The sequence below is a fragment of the Myotis daubentonii genome, chromosome 5 (assembly GCF_963259705.1).
Source record: "Myotis daubentonii chromosome 5, mMyoDau2.1, whole genome shotgun sequence".
Lineage (NCBI taxonomy): Eukaryota > Metazoa > Chordata > Mammalia > Chiroptera > Vespertilionidae > Myotis > Myotis daubentonii.
The window spans coordinates 32,837,995-32,859,083 of record NC_081844.1 but is presented as its reverse complement, the minus strand read 5'-3'; the positions used below and the strand labels follow the sequence as shown (position 1 = coordinate 32,859,083).

The window sequence follows — 21,089 nt, the reverse complement described above, 5'->3', positions numbered from 1 at the left end:
AAGGAAGGAGGTGTGATAAGAACGAGCTCAAGCCTGAGAGAATGCCTGGCCTCCACTGAGCCCTGGGCGTCAGCCACTGCTCACCTGGAGGCAGCTGGAAAGGCACGGGGACGCCGTCATGGACAGAGGAGCCCTCTGGCCGGGCCAGTTTGGTGTTGAGTGAGTCCAGCACGTTGAGCTCCATGCTCTTCAGGAAGCTGCTGCTCTGGTTTTCCAACACAATGAACACGGTGACCTGGCTGTCCTTCTGTAGGCTGCCCTGAATGTCGTATGTCTGCAAAGCAAGACTGGGCTGAATGGTTGTGGTGGGAGCCCATGGGGCCCATTCTGGGCCAGCACAGGGACCCAAGGGAATGCAACACCCATTCTATAAGCTCAGAAGAGTGTGAAGGAATGCTTCCCAGTCCTCACTGAAAACCTCATCTCGGTTTTGTCTGCAGTTATTTAGCTATTCCTGTCCTTCGCAAACAGTTTGCCATCCCATCTGCCCCTGACCTCGCCCATGGTGAGCAGGCCTTGCTGTCACACATGTGACGTGGGGTTCTTTCCATGGAGAGGCTGCCAAGGGGGACTCACAGTTGGAGCCACTCATGCCCCCCATGGTGCAGCCACCTCCCCCTCCCAAACAAAGGGACCCAAGCCACCCACCAGCACCTGTGAAATGCCTGCACTGCTCACCATTTTAACGTAGGAATTCTCAGCCAGGAGGGAGTAGCTGGACATGGGCTGGGAACAAAGGAAAACGATTCAGCTTTGGTTCACCAGAGCCTCAGCGTGCCCTCACAAAACAAAGTCGGCGGGAGCTGCCAAGTGCTCTGGGTTGAAATACTAGGATTCTGAGATCTGGGGGCCAAGGAGCACCCCTACAGACAACACAAGTTTACGCCCAGGGGATTCCGATACCAGCATGGTGAGAGAGACGAACCCCGCCCTCCAATGTCCAGTCAGACCCAAGGGACCACCAGCCCACCGCCTAAGGCCCGACAGCCTGCCACAGCTGGCTCCTAAGAGGCAAGTAAAGTACCCCTCACCGGAAGAGGCTCATTGAGCGCGCCGTTCTCCACGGGTTCTGCCACCCCCTCATTTGCAGGAGGCTTCTTCTTGGATTTCTTCTTGTCTTTGGGTCTCTCCTCCTTTTCCTTCTTATGCTTCTTCTTCTTATGCTTGGAAGGTTTCTGAAGCCAGAGCAAAGGTCAGGGTCAACCCCAAACTTTTATGGCGATGCCCTCCCCTCATGTACCCTGGCTGAAGACACAGGGACCAAATGCACCCAGGTAAGGGTCAGATGTCAGGGTGGATGGGCCAAAAACTCCCCAGGGTCCACGGGGAATGGACGAAGCTCAGTACAGCTGAGATAAGAACCTGGGAACTCACTGCCGGACAGTCGCTGCCGATTTGGAGCAAAAACATACAGGGGAAAAGAGCAAGAATTCATTTGATGGCCCAGCAAATAGGAAACTCCTCAGAACACACCCAAGAATTGAAAACCTATGTCCACACAGAAACCTGCCCACGTGTTCACAGCAGCAGAATTCACAACAGCCAAGAAGTGAAAACAATCCAAAAGTACTCCAGTAGATGAAAGGATAAGCACAATGTAGTCCATTTGCACTGGAATATTACTCAGCCGTGAAAAGGAGTGAAGCACTGACACAGTGGATAGTTTGAAAACACAATGCTCAGCGAGAGGAATCAGACACAAGGGTCACAGTGTGTGACCCCATTTATGTCCGAAACAGGCAAAATCAGAGACAGGAAGTAGATTGGTGGTTGTCGGGCTGGGCGGGGGGGTCAGCCTTCCTGGGGTGATGACTACTGATGGGGGGGACAAGTTTTTTGGGGGGAAGAGAAGATGATGAAATGTTCAGATGGTTACACAACTTTTAGAATGCACCACCAACCAGTACAGTGAACTGTTCACTTTAAAGGGCGAGCTTTGTAGTATGAGTTACAACTTAATAAAGCTGCCATAAAAACCAGAACCCCATAAACACAGTGACAGGAGACCACTATCAGGTCAATGGCCCCCACTGGAGGGATTTGGGCAATAGGTAACCATCCTCCACCCCTGAACCTGGTCTCTCCCCCACCAGCCCTCAGTGTAGGTGCATGGCCCACCCCCGTGAGAATGACTCGGTGGGAATCCACCTTCTCAGAGTCTCGCTCCTCTTCCTCCTCCTCCTCCTCATCTTGCTCCTGTCTCTTGGGCTCCTCACGCTCTTCCTCAGGAGCACTGATGACTGTGCTCACCGTTGGCTCTCCCTGCAGGGAACACGGTGGTGGAGGCTCAGGGGTGGGTGGGGGGTGGAGGAGGGAGAGGGTAGCCAGGACTCAAAATAGGGTGTCCTCTACCCCTGTGCCCTGTCCTACCCTCATACTGGGACACACCCTGGGCCTCCTCTGCCCAGGCGGCCTCCTCTTGCGTGCCAGATATTTTGTCAGCACGCAGGTGTGTGGCCATCAAGAAGTGCAAGTGGCTGACAGATGGGAGAGGAAGCCTGGTCTGAGACCATATGGCACTGACTGGGGTCACCGCATAAGACTCCAGAGCCACAGAGCACCGTCTACTTTAATAAAGAGACTGCTCAAGGCTGCTGCCAGACTCGGGGTACTGTGGATGGGGCTGGGGCAGTGGCAGGCTCTGTATTGAGGGCCAGTCGCCCAACCACTGCCACATTGCTACAGCCACTGCCTTGGTAAGGCATGAGGCATGAAAGCTGCCCAAATCTGGCTGGCCTGTGTGAGAGCCCATCAGGGGCCTGGACAGCCAGGAAGGCCCCGATGGGTGATGGAGGGGAAGGGCTTATGTGGGCAGTACGCAGAGAGGGTGTCCCTGCACTCCTTAGAGAGGCAGCTCTGCCAAGGCCATGAAATGCACCCATCCAGCTGAGGACCTTGTGGGGTTAGCACAGTGCACTCATCAGGGTCTTACCATGGATGCGGCTGGGGCAGCGGCAGGCGGTGGTGTGGTGGACAGCCAGAAATCTAAGTCCTCGCTCTGAAACCACAGAAAGATGGGCCTGTGGCCAAAGCAGCAGGACAGGCCCCAAGAAAGCCTGGGTGGAACCTGCAAGGCAGCCCCCACCAGGCACAGGGCCACATGGATAAAACGCATGCAAACAAAAAGTATCTGGATGTTCCACTTAGGGAGGCTGAGAACGGTTCACCTTCCCCTGATCACAACAGGCTGTGACAAGTCTCAGTGCCACCAATGACTGGGGTGCCCGCCGTCTCCCATACGGCTGCCCGCCTGCTCTGGAGGGAGGGAGGATGAGATCCACAGGCAGGCCTCACCTTCCGCTCCTTCTCCTTCCTTCTTTCCCGGTCTTTCTCTTTGTGCTTCTTCTCTTTCTTCTTGGGCTTCTTGCTTTTCTTCTCTATAACAGGTATGTCCTCTTTCTCAGGGGACTTGGAGGTCTCGGCATTTCTATGTTTCTGGACGGGCAGTTTCTCACTGTCGGCTAAGGGCCTGGGGGTGGGGTAGGGGCAGGTCACAGGAAAAGCCGGGCTTGTCCTCCTGCACTTGATCTCTGCCACCAGGCATGCGTGTGGCCTGTGACGAGGTCTGGAGGAGGATGAACCCTTCGCCACCCCGTCTGTCCACACTCGTTGTATAAAAATGTAAAGGGTGGAGAGGGATGGCAAGGACAGAGAAACATCAGGAAAGCCTAGGCCTGAGTCCAGCCCTGCAGGGCCACTACGCAGGCCCAGCCCCACACTCACTTATCCAAGTCAATGTCCAGGGCTCTGTAGGGATCATTAGGGTCTTTGTCATCCTCATCACTGGGCAGAGCATTCTAAGGGAAGAAAGAGATTTGGTGGTGTTCACCCAGCCCATTGGACCCTGAGCTTGAGCCTATCAGGAGTCCCCCACCCCGCCCCCCTTCTTGGAAACAAATGCCCAGGTCCATAGACATGAGAGTATCTGATCGGCCCAAAAGGCTGGAATGGGCCAGTACCTCCAGGCTACAGGAAACAGAGTGGAAGTGCAGGATGGGGGAGGGAGAAGAGACCATACACACACACACACACGTCCACTCATAGCTCAGCACTCCCTGGCCTTTAGGATTGGGCAGAGAACAGCACTGGCTTTGGTCTTCCTAGGGCACAGAGATAGTGGCAGTGAGGCAGCACACGAGTGTAGCTCTCTGACCAGCTGGGTCCCATGGAGGCAGGAAGAAGCCTGAGTCAGGCTAAAAGGCTGACCTCAGGCATCTCCTCAGTGATGATGTCCACCTGCTGAGCCGGGGCAATGTCCTCGTCACTCTCTGTGTGCAGCGAGCTATGGCGTCGCGCCTTGCCCTTCTTCTCCTTCCTCTTTTTCTTCCGCTTGTCCTTCTCAAGCCGCTGCCGGTGCCGCCTCTCCTCCTCCAGCTTCACGTACTGCTCTGATGTGGGCAGCCCTGTAGGCATGAACATGGGCCTCAACCCCATCCAACTCTGGCCCCAGAGCCCTATATGAGCAGCCCGGGGCTCAGGAGACGCACCCTGCACCCTGCCTGCACTAGAGGGTATGGGACATGCAGGCAATGCCCCTCGAGCCACTAGACTCGGGTGGAAGCTTTCTGAATGACAGTCAGGAACTGGGCTCAGGGTCTCCTGCCACCCTTGCCATCAGAGAGCTCCCTGTCCGTATGCCACCTACAGTCCCTAAACTAGACACTTGCCTGGCACCTTCAGGGGCACTGAGAGGTCGATCTGCACTACGGGTATGTGCTCCACGCCCGGTGCATCCTGGTAACGCTGCAGAGGCAAACAGCAAAACATCATTGGGCAGGATGAACGGTGACACCCGAGGAAGGGCTCACTGCCCGATGAGAGTTGTTCTAGTGACGACGACATGGGGAAGCAAGGGGTCCTCCTGGGAGATTGTCTACAGCATGAACAAGTATAGATTGAGACACAAAACTTCCATTAACTTTCTCCCTCTGAATCCCTTTTTTCCAAGTTAGGCAGACAACACAGGTACCCTCTCGCACCACAGGTGGGGAAGGGTCTGTGGGTCCCTTAGGAGGCCAAGCAGAGTCACCAAGCAGAGACCCAGCAAGCCCAAGAAGGGAAGCACCTGAGCCCACTACACAGAGCCACTCTCCTGTGCAGAGCCCAATGTGCCCTCCATTGGGAATCCACTGGGTGAAGGGTACCAATGAAAGCAGCCAGTGACACCCCCGGACCAGTATGTAGAATGTTCCTGCCAGGCAGAACATCCCACGTGCAGTCCCCACATGCTGAGAGGCGCCACCTCTGCAGCCTTTCTGCCTGTTGGTCAGAGTAGCCTGAACTTGAGCACCATGTTTGGGACTGCCTGTTTCCCAGGTCCCGGGTCTGGAAACCTCCTCAGTCCTGCCATGTCGATCTATAAAGACAGCCCATCACTGTCCTGATGGTGGCCCCTGATCTCCCCAACAAGGGCCTCCGCAGGGCCGGTGTATGTCCCTGGAGGATGTTTCAGGCAGGCCTCACCTTTTGGGGGGACGGGGAACTTTTGATATAGAAGGGGTTGTTGGCTTGCTCCTGTTTCCGGGCTTCTCGACGCTGTGGGGATAAGATTCAAGGTCAGTGAGCATGTGGAGCATAAGCCCTTGTTCCTTTCCAGCTGTGGGCCACCTCCATGCTGCAGCTCCCGGGTGGGGGCCAGGGTTCACCGGTACTTTCACTATGGGCCTTTGACCGACAGGGATATTGAGGTCAGCAGTGGGAAGTAGCAGGTGTGGGGATAGGCAGCAGGTGGCAATAACTGCAGGAGGGGGTAACTACCATCTCCAGTGCAAGGACGAGATCTCAAGTGGGGAGACCCCCTCAACTCCAGGGCACAGCCGAGATGGGAGCCGGGTCACACTGCCCAAAGGCTCAGCCTAGGAGGCCCAGGACAGTTCATAAGTGGGGGGCTGGAGGGGTTCCTGAGGTGAGGGGTAGTGTCCCTAATTTCAGAAAGAGAGGAGCCAGGTATGGTGGGGAAACAGGGAAACACAGCATCTCTGTACTTTCTTGGGCTGTTGTTATAAAGTCCTGTACCCAGGAGGCTATGGAGCTGACAGAAGAGTGCTGAGTGCACCTCCAAGGCCTTGGGCACCAGGTCAGGCCCCCATGGGTCTCTCTAGGGTCAAAGGAAGTTTCTCCTCACTGCACTAAAACTCAACTCTGGCGTCAAGGGTTGACTCAGCGCTCTGTGGAGGACAGTGGGACACAGCCTAGATCCAGCAGGACCATGCACGTCTGCCACGAGCTTGGGGTTCAGAGCCTGCTCTGAGCGGGCCAACTGCCCAGAGCCACGCCACTCACCCGGGCCAGCTCCTCCTCATCGGCCTTGGGCAGCTGCTGCTTGGCATGCCGCTGCTCCTCGTCATGGAAGATAGCCTTGGGCATCTCATCCTCAGACTCACTATCTGAGAGCGGCTCATTGATCCAGGCATCCAGGTCCAGGCTGCAAGGCACAGCGAGGTCACACAGCAGCTCCCGCCTGTGTGCCTGAGCCTGGAGCCTGGGCTACACTTCAGGGCCCTCCCCATATTCTGGAGCCCCCAGGTAGGCTCACACCACCCCTGAGGTTTGTGGCAAAGAGTTGCCAGCAGACCCACTTCCTGGGAATGGCACTAAGGATGGAGACAGCAGGGCCCCACAAGAACTGGTGAACTCTGGTATGGCCTGCGTGATGGGGGTCCAGCCTATGGGAGCCTGGGGTACAGGAGGCCCTTTTCTCCTGCTTAGACTCAGGTCCAGGGTGCAGTGCTGCTCCCACCACCCCTCTTGGGGCCACAAACCCTGCCCCCAACTCCATTTCCTCTTATGAGCCACATGGCTCACCCTTCGGGGACCGGAACCTTCTTCTGGGCCTTGGGAGCCACTGGGTTCAGCTCCCCGGCAAAGAGGGCGCTCACTTCTTCTGCCACTGGCACATCCTTGGCCTGAAGCTTCTGGATGTGCTTGACCAGCTGCAAGATGCAGGATGCCTGTGGGGGGCCATGGAGGAGCTATGGATGAGTCAAGGAGCACAGGGCTCTGAAAGCCACCTGACAGTCACAGGCATCACTCAGACCATGCAGGAACCCAGCCCGCGGAGGGACACGCAGCTGCTTTGTCTGGAGCCCTGCCGAGGACACCTGTAAGGCTCCACAAGAAGTCGGGCTGTGGAGCAAGCAGTCCTGGCTCCCACTCCTTCAGCAGAGGTAAGTGTGGAACAAAACCAGGCCCACAAGCAAGATGTGTAGAAGGGGCCATGCCCAGACAGCCAGCAGCACTGTGGAGTTCTAACTTAGGGTTCAAGAATACAACCCACTGACCCTGAGTCTGCCGACCACACACCCTTAAATCAGATCCTATTTGTCCACACATTCCCCATAACTCTCGATGGGCTCCACCTGTGCCCCCTCAGAGGTGCTGCCTACTAGCACGTACCCGTTCTTGGACCTCCAGGTCTGCACTCTGCACAAACTGGGGCAGCCGCTCCACCATGAGCTGTGTGAGCTCCTGGGCTGCCTCGGCATCTGAGTCCCGCTCCTTCTGCTGCAGGATGGACGCGTACAGCTTCACCACATTCTGCACATACACGGCCTGGATGTGGCCTGGCAAAGTGGTGACCTTGGGCTGCAGCATGGCCTCCAGGGTCTGGTGGGGCTCCTGCAGGTGCCTGGTGGCAGGGAGAGGGTGAGCAGAGAAGGGGGGTCATGCGCTCTGCTAAAGGAGGGGCTACTCCCCACCCCACCCAGCATCAGGGGTTGAGGGAGGGGATTTAAGGGAAGAAACCATGGCAACAATGTGACAATCACCGAGTAGCTAAAAAAGAAAAGAGTTAAGAGAAAAAAGCGAAGGACACCATTCACCAGCAAGAATGTGGTGATGGACAACCTGAAATGGACAAGAAAACCTGAGAAAAAACCCCCATGCACGTGAGGATGGTCACAAAGCTTCCAGAGACTTTTCCCTAAAGAGAAAGCAGCAGGGATGCTGCCAGCGCAGAGGTGGAGTGCTCTGTGATGGGGAAACCAGGTTTGCAGACTAGGCTTTGGTGTGGCAGATGCCAGGGAGAGGACGGGTCTGCCAAACACGTTCCCTCATCTTTTCTTCTTGTGAGCACAGGCCCCGGGAGCCCCTTGGAGCCCACTCACTCTGAGAACTCCCCACAGATCCAGGCAGCGGCGTAGAGCACCTCACAGATCCCATTGCGCTGGGTGCTACTGGCCACCAGGTGAGTGCTGTCGAGCAGCACAGACATCTGTGACACGGCGAACTTCCGGATGGCCTTCACTCGAATGGCCACATCTAGCATCTGTGCAGCAATGAGGTGGCCATGGCGGGTGCCTTCCAGCCGGGTCAGCTCCACCAGGATGCTGATGTACCTGCAGGAGGGAGCCACTGAGACACGCCCACCAGGAGGCTGGTCCCTGTGTCCCCTGGCCTATGGACGCACGGGGACGCACCACTCAAAGTTCGTGATGTGCTGGTAGTTGGACTGGCTACAGATGTCAATGATCTTCGTAAGCAGCTCGTCCCGGTAGGTTGTGCCCTCCGCCTTGTCCACGTGGGTCATCAGCTTCTTGACAATCTCCATCAGGTTCTTCTTAGACACCTGTGGGGGGGCCTTGTGAGAGAGGGGTTGGGCAAGGGAACACGGAGAGTAACAAAACCAACCCCAGAGGGGCACACACCATTCCATACAGGAGGTCGAGGGCCCGCAGCCGGATGGACTCGTCCTTGTCATCCAGACACTGCAGAACGAGGTCTTTGTGGGCCTGCACAGACTTGGGGTGCGTTCTCAGGATCTTGGACATGGCCAACAGCCCCAGGTACTTCACTGAGGAGACAGTGAGACACGGTTAAATCCGAACACACTGCCAAAGGCTTCAGGGCTGACACAGAGAGGGGCCAAGTCTGCAGATGGCCTGCCACCTGGCCCTGACCACCTGGATACCCTGAGAACGTGTTTCACTGCTGGCCCCCTTTCACTGCACCCTCCAGAACCCCCTTCAGGCCATGTCCAGCCTGAAGCCTGTTCTGTAAATGAAGCTGAACTGGCACAAGGCTACTCCTGTTACTTAAATGTTGACTAAAGTCGGCTTTCAAGCTACAAGAGCAGAGACTATGTGACTGCAAAGCTGAAGATTTATTGGCTGTCCTGCTCTAAACAAACAGATCTGAACTCAAAAAGAGTAGTCAACACGCCGGGGCCTTAGAAGCCCTGGCCACCGCAGTCAGGCACTAGACGGTGCCACTGGCTGGGATCTCTCAACAGAACACATTTACAACAGAAGAGTGCGCACAAGACCAGCAGGGTTGCTACATTTACAACAGAAGAGTGCGCACAAGACCAGCAGGGTTGCTCCATGTCTGTCAGGAGAGACATCAAGGAGCTACGAGCTGCCATATCTAATTAACGACAAAAAAGTCTCATGCACCCCAGCAGGAATGTGCACAGCTCTACAAAGGGGAGCGACTTACAGTTTTGGTCGGAGTCTTCTATTAATATCCTTAACTTCTGAACACAGAGCTGCAAACGGGGAGATGACACTGGTTACATCTCTTGAAGCAATGATGAATGCAGTGAACTCCAGCCTGCCCCACACCCCTATGAACCCGGGGCCTCTGCACATCATGGCCTCCATACTACGGAGCACCCTTAAGCTCAGGAGGGCTGTTTGTAAGCACCACTGAGGACAGAGAGACAGTAGATACCCAATGTAGATGCATCTTACAGATGGGCAGTGAGAGCACCCACAGAAACATGCATGGACACCCTGGAACTTTCCACAGTGCTCACATGTGTGAGGACACAAGACAGCAGAGCAATGCTTTCTGGGGCAAGGATGAGATCCGGGGACCTACTTACATGTTACTTATGTAATAAAAATAAACTTGAACCCCCAAAACAATGGAGTGACCATCGCAATGGTCCCCAGGCCACTCAAGGAGCCCATGGGACTCTGTGCTCCAGGGTGAACACAGCATTTACAGGGGTCACAAAGAGGATAGAGGTTCAGGACGGGGGAGACCTGAGAACAGAGGACAAGACATAGGCACAGGTTCGGGTGTCTGTAAGGAGAGCCAGGAGCTGCTAAAGAACTCAGAGCTGTACCAGGGCAGTTGAGCAGGTATGGCCACTGGCTTGCTCCCTCCTAGGCATAGTCCAGGGTGCAGGGCACCAGGCATGAATGATGGGGACATACGAGGGTGGACCAGCATCTGTCAGATCACAGGAGCAGGAGGCTTCCAGGGCAGGGACACTGAAGGGAGAAGAGGCCCAGACGATGGCAGAGCCTCAGGACCCTGAGGCATGTGTCTGGCCCGGGACATACCTGGATGCTGGCACTGTGATTAGGCATGCCGGAGGACAGGGAGATGAGAACTGAAACAGACAACCTTCAGTTAAGAGCCTGGCAGACTGACGTCCACTCAACATGTCCAGTGAGCGTTTGAGGGGAGGGACCCAAACACACAGTGGTCATACTGAGTGGGAAATACCATCACATTGGGAACTGCCTGGCCCAGCTGATGTTTGTACAGGAAAGGATTAACACAGCAGCCTGACCACTCTCCCTGGGAAGGCAGGCTTGCAAGGCTGGTCCTCAGAAGCAGAGTCCAGGAACTGAACTGATGGTGGGGTGGGGGGTGGGGGGGAGCACTCCCTGTCCCTAAACTTCACAAACCCATGGTTTATGTGGAGCACCTGCACTTATCCTGGAGTCTGGGCCTCGCACATTCTGGGCAGAGGCGCTTGTGTGACTAGCCTCAGTGAGAACCCTGGGTGCTGGGGCTCTGTGGTCAAGAGAAAATCAAAGCCCTAAGAGTACAGGCATCTCTGTCCAGGGTAGTTCCATAGAGCTCAGGCCACACGGTCATGCCTGGTGCTCAGCACAATCACATGAGACCCTTGGCCTCTGCAATGTGCCAGCCCCTGGACAACCTGACCAAGGCCACTGCCCTCCCAGTAACCCCAATTGCTCCACCTATCTCCAGGGCCATCTCTGATCCTTCCATGCTCCAGCCCGCCCCATCTACTTCCCCAATGCAGGAGACTACTCTCTGGGATCTGTGGTCACCATCTCCAGGCACCAGCCTGACCTACATGCCACCCCTTTTTCTCCAGAACTGTCATCAACCCTTAGGGATACTCATGGCTCAGGCCACACAGCTACAGGCACGGAGCACAGACCCTGGGCCAGCTTCCTGTGAATCACTGAATTGAAGGTTGCCCATGGGTCCAGGATGAAAGACCACGAGACTGCTCAACAGCTTTGGGCAGGGACGGGCAGAGACAGGCAGGCAGTGCAAAGCTGAGTCCCCCGAGCCTCCAGCTCTCACTGCCCATCTGTAAGATGCCCAGCTACAGCGACACACGGTTCAGACATCGAACCAGGAGATAGCCAGCCGGCCCGGGAGTAACAACTTGAGTTCCAACAGATACACGGGGGAGAGAGACTGTAAGTTCTCAATGGTGTGGACACCCACTAGCAGCGTTCTGTGTGGCCCTGGGCCAAGTCCTGACCCTGACAAATGGCTTCTCAGAAGACCTTCTGAGGAGCAGCCATGATTGCATTGCACAAGGTCTGTGTTGTGGATTCCTACACCTAAGTGCCTACAGAGTGTGATTGTAATGGATGGGACAAAAATAGCAGGATTGGACACTGAAGCCGGTGAGGGCAGTGGACTCTGGCTGTGACACTTCCCGTGGGGCTGGGAATGGTTCAGAGATGGAGTAAACATATAGCACTGAGAGCAGGTGGGAATCGGGTGGAGAAGGCTGGGAATCTGCAACTCCAGGTGACCTTGTATACACTGGCAGGGGCTGGGGACGGCCATCAGGGACCAGCCCATCCCAGGCCCCATCACCAGGATAGGCACGCTCTTGTCCCCACGTGAGACCCCATGAGGTGGTAGTGGGGTAGGGCCTCTCACTATGGACAGCCATCTGTTTCAGAACCAGGTAACTGTGGTTCTTACCTGCGATGACGGTGTTCACACATTCGTAGAGAAGGGACATGGCGGATGTGCTGGAGAAGGAACAAAGAGGCGTGAGAACAGTGATGAGCTATTCTGTGAGACACAAGAGGACCCCAGTGCACTGCATCTGAAAAAATATGGTCATGTCAGCAGTGGGTCCATGACAACTCAAGTCGGAAAGTCACATCGGATATGGCTCCGGCCTTTGGCCCAATCCCCCCCTTTCCCTGCTCCAAGGTGGGCTAGGGTGGCAGTTCTGGCTCTTGTCCAGGCTCCTGGCATCTGGTATCTCTGCCTGGTCTGTGAAGCCCAGAGGCTGCTCTCTCGTCTCAGTCATCAGATGCTCTGAAGGACAAGAGCATCTCATCCACTCACCACAGACAACCTGCAGCACTCCCTCCACAGAAGCCTATTCCCTTAACCTTCCACCTGTGCAACATCCATGAGGGAAAGTCAAATTCCCCACGTGCTCTGGCAGCACAAAGACAATTCTACCAGCCAGAACACCACTGCCTGGTTCTACTCTGATGGAGGAGCCTGAGGGGCAGTCAGACATGGCCCCACACAGACAGGCAGATCATAGAAGCCCTAACATCCCCCCAAGGCACCCAGAGAAATGTGAGTACAGCCCAGACCTACAACTAAGGTGGGGACCAAGTGCATCTACTCAGCTGATATTCTCACAAGTGATGCTCTCCAGCCTAATCACCGAAACCCCAGAGTATGGAGGCCACATGTTCCAGGAGCAGGGACACTCAGAGCCAGTCCACATCCCCAGGCACACGACTGATGGCTCCTTGCACAATAATCTCTGAAAACCACAGCTATGAGGTAAACTCCATGATTGGTTATTTATATAAAACCCCCAAAGCCCCAAGCCCAGACACCCGTTGTACCTAATTATCTTGGAACATCTGATTGGTTTATGTACCAGTAGCCTGAAGCCCAGAGGATGTCTTGAGGCCTGGACCTCATGGGGAGGAGCATGTGGCTCTGATTAACGTGGGGAAAAGGCACCCAGCCCCGGTAGAGGGAGCCACAAGCTATGGATTGCTGATAGCCCAAACAGGGTACTCAGGGCCAATCAGAAACAGAGTCTGACAATGTCCTACACTAGAGATTGGGAGTCGACGCAGATCTACCTAATACACAGACACAAACCCAAACAGGCAGCCAACTGGGGAGACAAAAAACAACCCCCAAACAAAGAGCATGGGGACCCTGACGACCACCGACTGGATCCCTGTAAGATCAGAGGGCTTCTCATCAATACGGGGGTGGGGGAGGAGGCAGGGATCTTCAGCAGGCTGACCATTCAGTGTGCAGAGACCCCGCTTATGCCTGGCATTGAGCCCATGCATCACCTGTGGGCACAGCTCAAACCCAAACCCCTTGGAGCCCTCACCACTATCACTTCCCAGAGAAAGTGACCTCATGGCTCTAGTTCCTCCCGCTGCCCACATCTGCCCCACTGGGGGACCCTGGCAGCAGATCTACTGAGCCACGTGCCATTTGGCCCCCACGATTCAACTGCAGGCATCTTAAGTGGCATGGCAGCTCTTAGAGCACAATCTAACAACAGACGAACTAACACCACCACGATCGTTTAAGGCCTTCGCCATGACTGCCGAAGTCCACTATGACCAAGAGCCTGAGTGAGTACCTCTCTTCATTTTCCTTTGTCTGTGCTGTTTTAAAAACGGAATGAGGGAAAGCCAGCCCAGCCTGGACCCAGGAGGGCCAGCAGGTAACGAGTTTTTCGTCTGCAGCAAAGTCATAATGTGTGTGTTTGCTTTTCCATCCCAAGACTTTCCTTGGGTTCACCCCTCCCACATGCCGACAGCCTCCCAGGGAGCACAGGCTTGCCCACAGCAGGTGGGCCAAAGACAGGTGTGTGTGTGGTACCGGGGACAGGCCCCCGGGCTCACCTGTGGATCAGGTTGGTGAGAGGCTCGATCAGCTTCTTGCCCAACCTCGGCTCCAAGGGGGTCAGAGCACCAAACTAGGGGATGAGAGGTCCAGGTCACAGGCAGCAAGAGCAGGATGGCACATTAAGGACTCCACACGACCATGCTGACCAACTCCAACCCGCCCCCCATCCCAGCACTGAGAGCTCCCAGGACACCCTCATGGCCTTTCCACACATGAGAAGAAGGAAAGTTGGGGATACTTACAAGTTTGATGATTTTAATGAGGACCCAATTGTTTGTCGAGGAGGTCATCAGCTTGAAGAATAGCGGGGCCAGGGAAAGGTAGTTTTTGGGGTTGCGTCTGGCCAGCTCACAGATGACATTGACTGCCGCCGACTGGACCCCTGTGAGATCAGAGGGGTTGAGCATATGTGAGGAGCAGATGGCCCCTTCCCAAGATCCAGCTCCCCCTCCCAACGTGTGGGAATGTAACGAAGGCCATCTGTACTGGCCAGCCCTGCAATCGGGAAGGGCCAAAAAGAAACTGCTCTCAAATGTGACCCGGGTTGTAAATAGCTGACGTTGTTATCTCACACAGCTTGTGCATAAGCATGTCTACCCCGCATGTCCTGTTTGCTTTGTTTTCTGTACTCTATACAACCCTGTGCTGCAAAAGCTTGTGCTGTGGAGACTTCACCAGTTGGCTACCCCTGGTGCATACACAAGCTCTAATAAACTCCTGTCTTTCTCAGTCAGTCCTCCAGGTTATTTCTTCAGAACCAGCAAACAATACGTTGAGGCCTTCTTGGACCTTGGCACTTTACATAACAGAGGTCCTCATCACTAAGGGATGGGGTCCTAGGCAGGCTGGCCATTCTGTGTGCAGGGTTCCCGCTTAAGCCTGGCACTGCAGCCATCACCTGTGGGCAATGCTTAAAACCCCAATCTCTTGGGGCTCTGACCACCATTGCTCCCCAGAGGAGAGGACCCAAGGCTGTGAGGTGAGTCCCTGTAGGATCAAAGTAACCCCCAGAACAAGATGCACACCACACGAAGTGACTGTACTCCCCTCCACCTGACGGCAACCACTCTCGCCCCTAGCCCACCATGTCTGCTGCCTTGGCTGCTACTTCTCCAGCCAGAAGTTTCTGCATCTATTAATTCTCTGTGATGCACAGCAGATTCCCCGAGACGCATCGGAACCCACAGTGGATTTAGAGAAGCTAGTTTGAACCTGCTTAGCCCAGACACGGAAGAAACGAGTGAGAAAGAAATGGGAGGAATGAGGGCTGGAATAGCCCCCTGCTGTAGGATGGGAGTCGTAATAAACGTATGACTATTAATATGCAGACAGATGCCGGAACCGGTTTGGCTCAGTGGATAGAACGTTGGCCTGTGGACTGAAGGGTCCCGGGTTCGATTCCGGTCAAGGGCATGTGCCTGGGTTGCTGGCATATCCCCAGTGGGAGATGTGCAGGAGGCAGCTGATCGATGTTTCTCTCTCGTCGATGTTTCTAACTCTCTGTCTCTCTCCCTTCCTCTCTGTAAAAAATCAATAAAATATATTTTTTTTAAAAAAAATATGCAGACCGACAGACAGGCCCCTGCCCAGGGTGTTGGTGTCTGTGAGTGTCTAGGACAGTGATGGCGAACCTTTTGAGCTCGGCGTGTCAGCATTTTGAAAAACCCTAACTTAACTCTGGTGCTGTGTCACATATAGAAATTTTTTGATATTTGCAACCATAGTAAAACAAAGATTTATATTTTTGATATTTATTTTATATATTTAAATGCCATTTAACAAAGAAAAATCAACCAAAAAAATGAGTTCGCATGTCACCTCTGACACGTGTGTCATAGGTTCGCCATCACTGTTGTAGATACTAGAAAAATGCCACAACCCAGTACAATCCTCATCTTATCTCAAATCAACAAACCAGGGTCAGGGTCCTCCAGCTTCTCCTTCAAGCGGGGGAAGGCGGGGCGCAGAGACTCGGGGTGCTTCAGGAACACCTTGTACATGATCAGCACAGCCTTCTTCCGGATGTACGGCTTGGTGTGTGACATCTGCGGGAGCAGCGGGCCATCAGGCTTCTCTCGGCACTACGTCCTGTGCACCGCCCTGTGCACCTACCCTGCTCACCTGCCACACCTCCTACCCAGGACTTACCCCCCCCCCCCGCCCTGCTCACCTGCCACACCTCCTACCCAGGACTTACCTCCCCCACCTGCCCTGCTCACCTGCCACACCTCCTACCCAGGACTTAACACCCCCACCTGCCCTGCTCACCTTTGTGCACACCTTTGTGCTCACCTCCCACACCTCCTACTCATGCTCACCTCCCCACACCTGCATGTTCACCTCTTACACTGCCCTGCTCACGTCCTATGCCTGCCCGTACCTCACCTCCATTTCCCAAAGGAAAACCCTCTCTCTAGCTTCCAACCTTCAAGCCCAGGTATCACACAATAGTGTGCTGAGTGGGACGAAAGCCTGTCTCCCTGTGTCCATGACCCTAGGCTTGCCCTCCAGAGGCCGAGACCCTCCTCCATGGACTCGGTGGGGAGGTGGGGGCAGAGAAGGTGAAAAGAAGTTCACACTGGAAAGAGAGCCTGCCCATCAATGTTGGCCTCAGGTTATCCAGGCTGCCAAGACCTATCCCTAGACCAGGATGCTGAGGGGCGTTCCAGATTCCCTTCAGCTGGGCCTCAGGCTGCTCTGTGCCCCCACATTCCACAGCCCTGGAGCTCTGTCCTCCTGGGACTGTGTAGCAGCCATGAAGGCCTCTTGGCCCCAGGTGGGCACACTCGTCACCTGTCAAGGCCCCTGGGAGCCCCCCCTAAGAAAGCTGTCCCAGACCCCCATGACCTGGCACCAACGTGCACCATAAGCAACTCACTAACACCACTCTGTGGGATCATACTGCTGTCACCTAGTCTGAGTCAGCACACTTTCCAAAAGCACCAAACAGTCAATATTTTTGGCTTGGTGGGCCATAAAGTCTCTGTCCAACTACTTGGTTCTGCCTTTGAGCTCTGAACCCACTATAGATACCGAGTAAATGAATGGCAGGGCCATGTACAGGTACAAGGATTTACAACGGATGGCTGTGGTGTGCTGGCCCGATCTAGAAGCTGACTGCACTGACAGTCCTTGAGGTCATGAGCTGAGACCTGCCCACCAGCAAGCAAACAGGCTGACTGTGTAAGGCCAGAATTACCCTCCATGTGGCATTAACATGATCAAAAGAAGTGCGCACACGCACACATACACACAGTTGGAGACCTAGTGCACAGTGTCTCTGAGGGCCATGATTTCTAGGAGGCCATCCATATTTAGAATGAACTCCCAGACACCCCAAAGATCAGAACTGGTTGGGGTTATGCCTTTCAGATCAAATAAACCGTGAGAAGTCAAACTGTAAACAGACAGAAACAAATGGCACTAGGGGTGGAGAAGGAAGAAGATAACCCTGACCTCACTGCTTGTTGAGACAACCGATACCATCACCTATACCTCAATAAGAGAGTAACTGTCAGGTCACACACCTGATCTCGAGGGAGAACACCCTCAGCTAGACCTCACCTGCCAGCGACACACACCCCTTCCCCAAGCAGAACTATTTCAAAGGAGGTGAAGTAAGAATTTGAGAATGATAGTGGCCACCAGATGACGGCGACGAAGACAGTGACTCAGTTTCCCCCTCTTATCCCAGGGATCCAGACCTATTTCCACATGCCTGAGTGTTCTTAGTGTGACGATTCAGCCTCGATTTTCCAGGCATCCATGCGTTTCAAATTGCACACTCACAAACTCACCAGTGTCATGATGTCGTTGGCCAAGTCTCTGGCAAGATCTGGGGTAACAAAACAGGACAGTCCAGTCAGTGCAACCCCAGTGTCGTATTGGCTGGGGCTGCTCAGGTCCTGGAAAGAAAGGAAGAAGGGTTAGGGGCAGGCGCCAATCGTGCATCACCCAGGACCCCTTGTCCCCCGCCATCCCAAGGAGTAACACAGAGCAGCCAGTTCCTCACTGTCATTGAGAGAAGACCTGGGATAGGTATAAGAGGAGTGTTGCACCTCACTCCTGGCACAGCCCCATGTCCCAGGGATGTGACTAGGGCTGAACTCCCTGCCTGTGAACCCAGGGCGGACGAGATGGTGTGGCCAGCCAGTCCCACCCACCCACTGGGAGCCCCTCTACCTCCATTGGGGTGTCTCCCCTTCAATAGCCAGGGACCATTCCTCCGGGCCCCTCCCCAAAGCCGAAGGTTAGACCTATGCCTCATCCTCGAGGCGAACAGGAAAACCAGCCACAAGGAAGAGCACATGCCTAACCCCATGCCCCACAATGTCACTCACCTGCTGCCCTCAATCTCTAGTTCTAAGACCAACCGCAGAAGTGCCTCATGTCAACATTAGGAAAGTATTCTTTTTATATCACAAACTTGTTTTTGTGGAGACATTTTCTAAGGAACCTCTCAAAACAGTTTATACGTGCATATGTGATAAAAAACAATACTGATGCATTTTAAGAATTGAGCTTCTAGACTATGCTAATATAAAAATTACTGGCTTTTAAAATCCGCTCCAGCCAAGGCTGACGAGATAAAAACACATAAGAACTCACTGTACAGAACTCGGTCCCTGGCTGGCGGACTTTCCATCTCAGAGTGATTCACAAAGGGCCAAGCAGAGAGTGGACACTATGGGGAAATGCCACAGGGCTTCTCAAAAATGGAGGATTGTGAAGAGGACACTGGTGGGCAAGTCTGTCTCAGGTTCATTTAAAACGGCATGCACAGGGCCTGCCAACATTGGGGATATGAATGGAGAGGAGTGGCAGACAGGGCTGTGGCTGCTTAAAGAGAGTTCGCTGTGAGTGAGGCTGAGATGACAACAGGCAGAGGGGGCAGTGGTGGTGGTTAAAGTCACCAGCCCAGATGTTACTATATCATCTGCTTTATTATGAGGACATTCTCAGGCTTGGGCCATCTCCCCAACAGAGCGGATCTAGGCGACATGTCTCTAACACATCTTAATGTGAATCAGGGACAAATCTCTGTCTAAATCAAGGTGGTAAGGATTTGCAGAGAGGGCCAGCAGGAAAACCAAAACTGGGCCTCAGCAGGTGGGCTGGTGTTGGGTACCCAGAGCCCCTCCACCCTCCTGCAACCCTCCCATTTACTGTCCCAACACCCTACACCCAGAATGCTTCCTCAGTCCTTCCCCTCCTCCTCTCCAAGGCCACTACCAGTTAAGCTCGGCCCTCACCACCCCATGGCATCTGATATCCAGCACTGCTGCACAAACTGGCCCACAGCCACGCATCCTCCCTATCCCCCAAGCCCTCAAGAACTGCGCGTGTAGCAGTTAAGTTCTCAGACACACATCTTATCGGTGCCAGCACCAGTACCTAGCTAGTGCCAGCACAGCCAACCTGCCTGCTCACAGTATCCACCCAAGAGCCCATTCTTAGGTCACCATGTGGGATGACCAGAGCTCATGGGTGAGGACATTCTCAGGCTTGGACCAGAGTCACTGAGAGCCTGGGGCTACTGCCTCCAATGTATGGTCTGGGGCCAGGACAGGGTGACACCCCCTCTGACCACAGGAAACAAAAGATGTTCAAAGTACTGGGGCTAAGGAGGACATTTTTTCACTCAATGGCCTTCAAAGCTCATTTCAAAACAAACTTACACGCAACTGAAATATAAACATAGTATGACTGGCGGGAAACCAGCATACTGGGAAGGGCGTGCAACCTCAACAGGCACTCCTGCAAGAGGGACAGGACTGGAGAGAAGAGTGACCGTGAAAGGAGCCCTCCAACGCCAAGAAATAAAAACAAGAGGCAGTCCAGCAAGCTTCCACCTCTCCCCCTGGCCCAGGCAAAAAGGCAGACCTGCTCTGGCACGTGTGGGTGTTACCTTGGGAATGACGTGGCCAAGGGCAGAAGACGCTGCTCGGTAAGAGAACTGTGACAGTGAGATCTCGCTGACCTTAGTGCTTTCTCATCTCACGTAAGTGACAGAAAAACCAGTGCTGGAGAACAGACATTCATGTAGGGACCCAAAGGAACCTAGCCACAGAGCCGAGAGGACCATGGGCCTATGGGAAGGGCAACCTACCTTGCGAATCTGGTTTGTAGTCAGCATGATGACATCGGTCCCCTCATGAAAGCACTGGGAAGCAGCAAGGTAGCCAATGCGCTGTTGAATTGAACAAAAGAAGGCATCAGAGGTGAGACAAGGGGACCATGCAGTATTCCTGGAGGCTCCCAGCCCTTTGCCTGATCTTGGCACCAAGCAGCCCTTGGCCTGGGGGTCACAGGTGGGTGGGCACAGGGAAGCCATTCAAAAACCAAGCTGGGAGTCTTTAAAACTCCAGAGGAGTATATGGTCTTTGAAATACGATGCTCTTTTAAGGTTCGCCAAACCATGGAGTCCTGTTACTAATGCCAACTTTTCACTTGTCAGCCAGGAATTGCTTTTATGATCTCATGCAGTAAGTCATCCTAAGCACTGGTTTTCTTAGGATTCAAATCTCTCAGCCAGGCTGATGCAGCTACCTTGTCCCACTCACACATGCATATGATGCTTTAAGACATATGCAGAGCACCACCACAATTTTGGCAAGTGTGGCATTTCATTCAAGAGTAGCCAGCAGGCAGGACGACCATGTCCTTTAGAGGGAACCTGAGCTTGATCATAGCAGAGACTCACAGGCAGTTGCTTAGGGCCCCAGGGCTGGAAACACTGCCTGGTTGGTGTGCGTTCTCATCGAAAACTGAGCCAACCCAGGAAAATTCCAGAATACCCACAAATGAGCCAGGATGTGAAAAACAGTTTTTCAGAATATGTACTAAAACAGGAGACATGTTTATGTTACAACTAGAGGCCTGGTGCATGGATTCGTGCAAGGTGGGGTCCCTCGGCATGGCCTGAAGGGATTGGGCTGAAACTGGCATCCAACATCCCCCAAGGGATGTAGTAGTGCGTGAAGCGGCAGGCGGCCGGAGAGGAGCCGCTACCACTCATCCCAGCCCATGGAGCGTCTGCCCCCCCTCGCATCTCCTGGTCTGCCACACTTAGCTATGGAGAAGCGGGTCCCTAGGACAGAGCTTCCACAGCCTCGCTAGGGGTGACTGAGGCTCGAAGAAGTGGAGTGGGTGCCCGAGGGGCACCCAGGGTAGACTGGGGAGTAGCGGTAGCTGCACGCCGTCCTGCAAGTCCTGGGGTGGGT

At 54.3% G+C, this 21,089-nt stretch overlaps 1 protein-coding gene across 3 annotated transcripts in view; it reads right to left on the bottom strand.

Moving 5' to 3' along the window:
* AP3D1 (adaptor related protein complex 3 subunit delta 1) overlaps positions 1 to 21,089 on the bottom strand; it is a 45,812-nt gene that overhangs the window by 9,452 nt on the left and 15,271 nt on the right. For all 3 annotated transcript variants that reach the window (XM_059697287.1, XM_059697288.1, XM_059697289.1), the window contains 24 exons: positions 19,976 to 20,056; positions 17,664 to 17,771; positions 15,782 to 15,911; positions 14,109 to 14,248; positions 13,863 to 13,936; positions 11,935 to 11,984; positions 10,290 to 10,339; positions 9,436 to 9,484; positions 8,646 to 8,791; positions 8,418 to 8,566; positions 8,106 to 8,336; positions 7,396 to 7,627; positions 6,805 to 6,950; positions 6,283 to 6,424; positions 5,464 to 5,535; positions 4,668 to 4,743; positions 4,207 to 4,403; positions 3,724 to 3,797; positions 3,295 to 3,469; positions 2,933 to 2,998; positions 2,149 to 2,262; positions 1,032 to 1,175; positions 679 to 726; positions 85 to 274 (listed from right to left, as the gene is read on the bottom strand). In XM_059697287.1, coding sequence (XP_059553270.1) covers positions 85 to 274; positions 679 to 726; positions 1,032 to 1,175; positions 2,149 to 2,262; positions 2,933 to 2,998; positions 3,295 to 3,469; positions 3,724 to 3,797; positions 4,207 to 4,403; positions 4,668 to 4,743; positions 5,464 to 5,535; positions 6,283 to 6,424; positions 6,805 to 6,950; positions 7,396 to 7,627; positions 8,106 to 8,336; positions 8,418 to 8,566; positions 8,646 to 8,791; positions 9,436 to 9,484; positions 10,290 to 10,339; positions 11,935 to 11,984; positions 13,863 to 13,936; positions 14,109 to 14,248; positions 15,782 to 15,911; positions 17,664 to 17,771; positions 19,976 to 20,056 — 2,884 coding nt within the window. The remainder of the gene's footprint in view (positions 1 to 84; positions 275 to 678; positions 727 to 1,031; positions 1,176 to 2,148; positions 2,263 to 2,932; positions 2,999 to 3,294; positions 3,470 to 3,723; positions 3,798 to 4,206; positions 4,404 to 4,667; positions 4,744 to 5,463; positions 5,536 to 6,282; positions 6,425 to 6,804; positions 6,951 to 7,395; positions 7,628 to 8,105; positions 8,337 to 8,417; positions 8,567 to 8,645; positions 8,792 to 9,435; positions 9,485 to 10,289; positions 10,340 to 11,934; positions 11,985 to 13,862; positions 13,937 to 14,108; positions 14,249 to 15,781; positions 15,912 to 17,663; positions 17,772 to 19,975; positions 20,057 to 21,089) is intronic.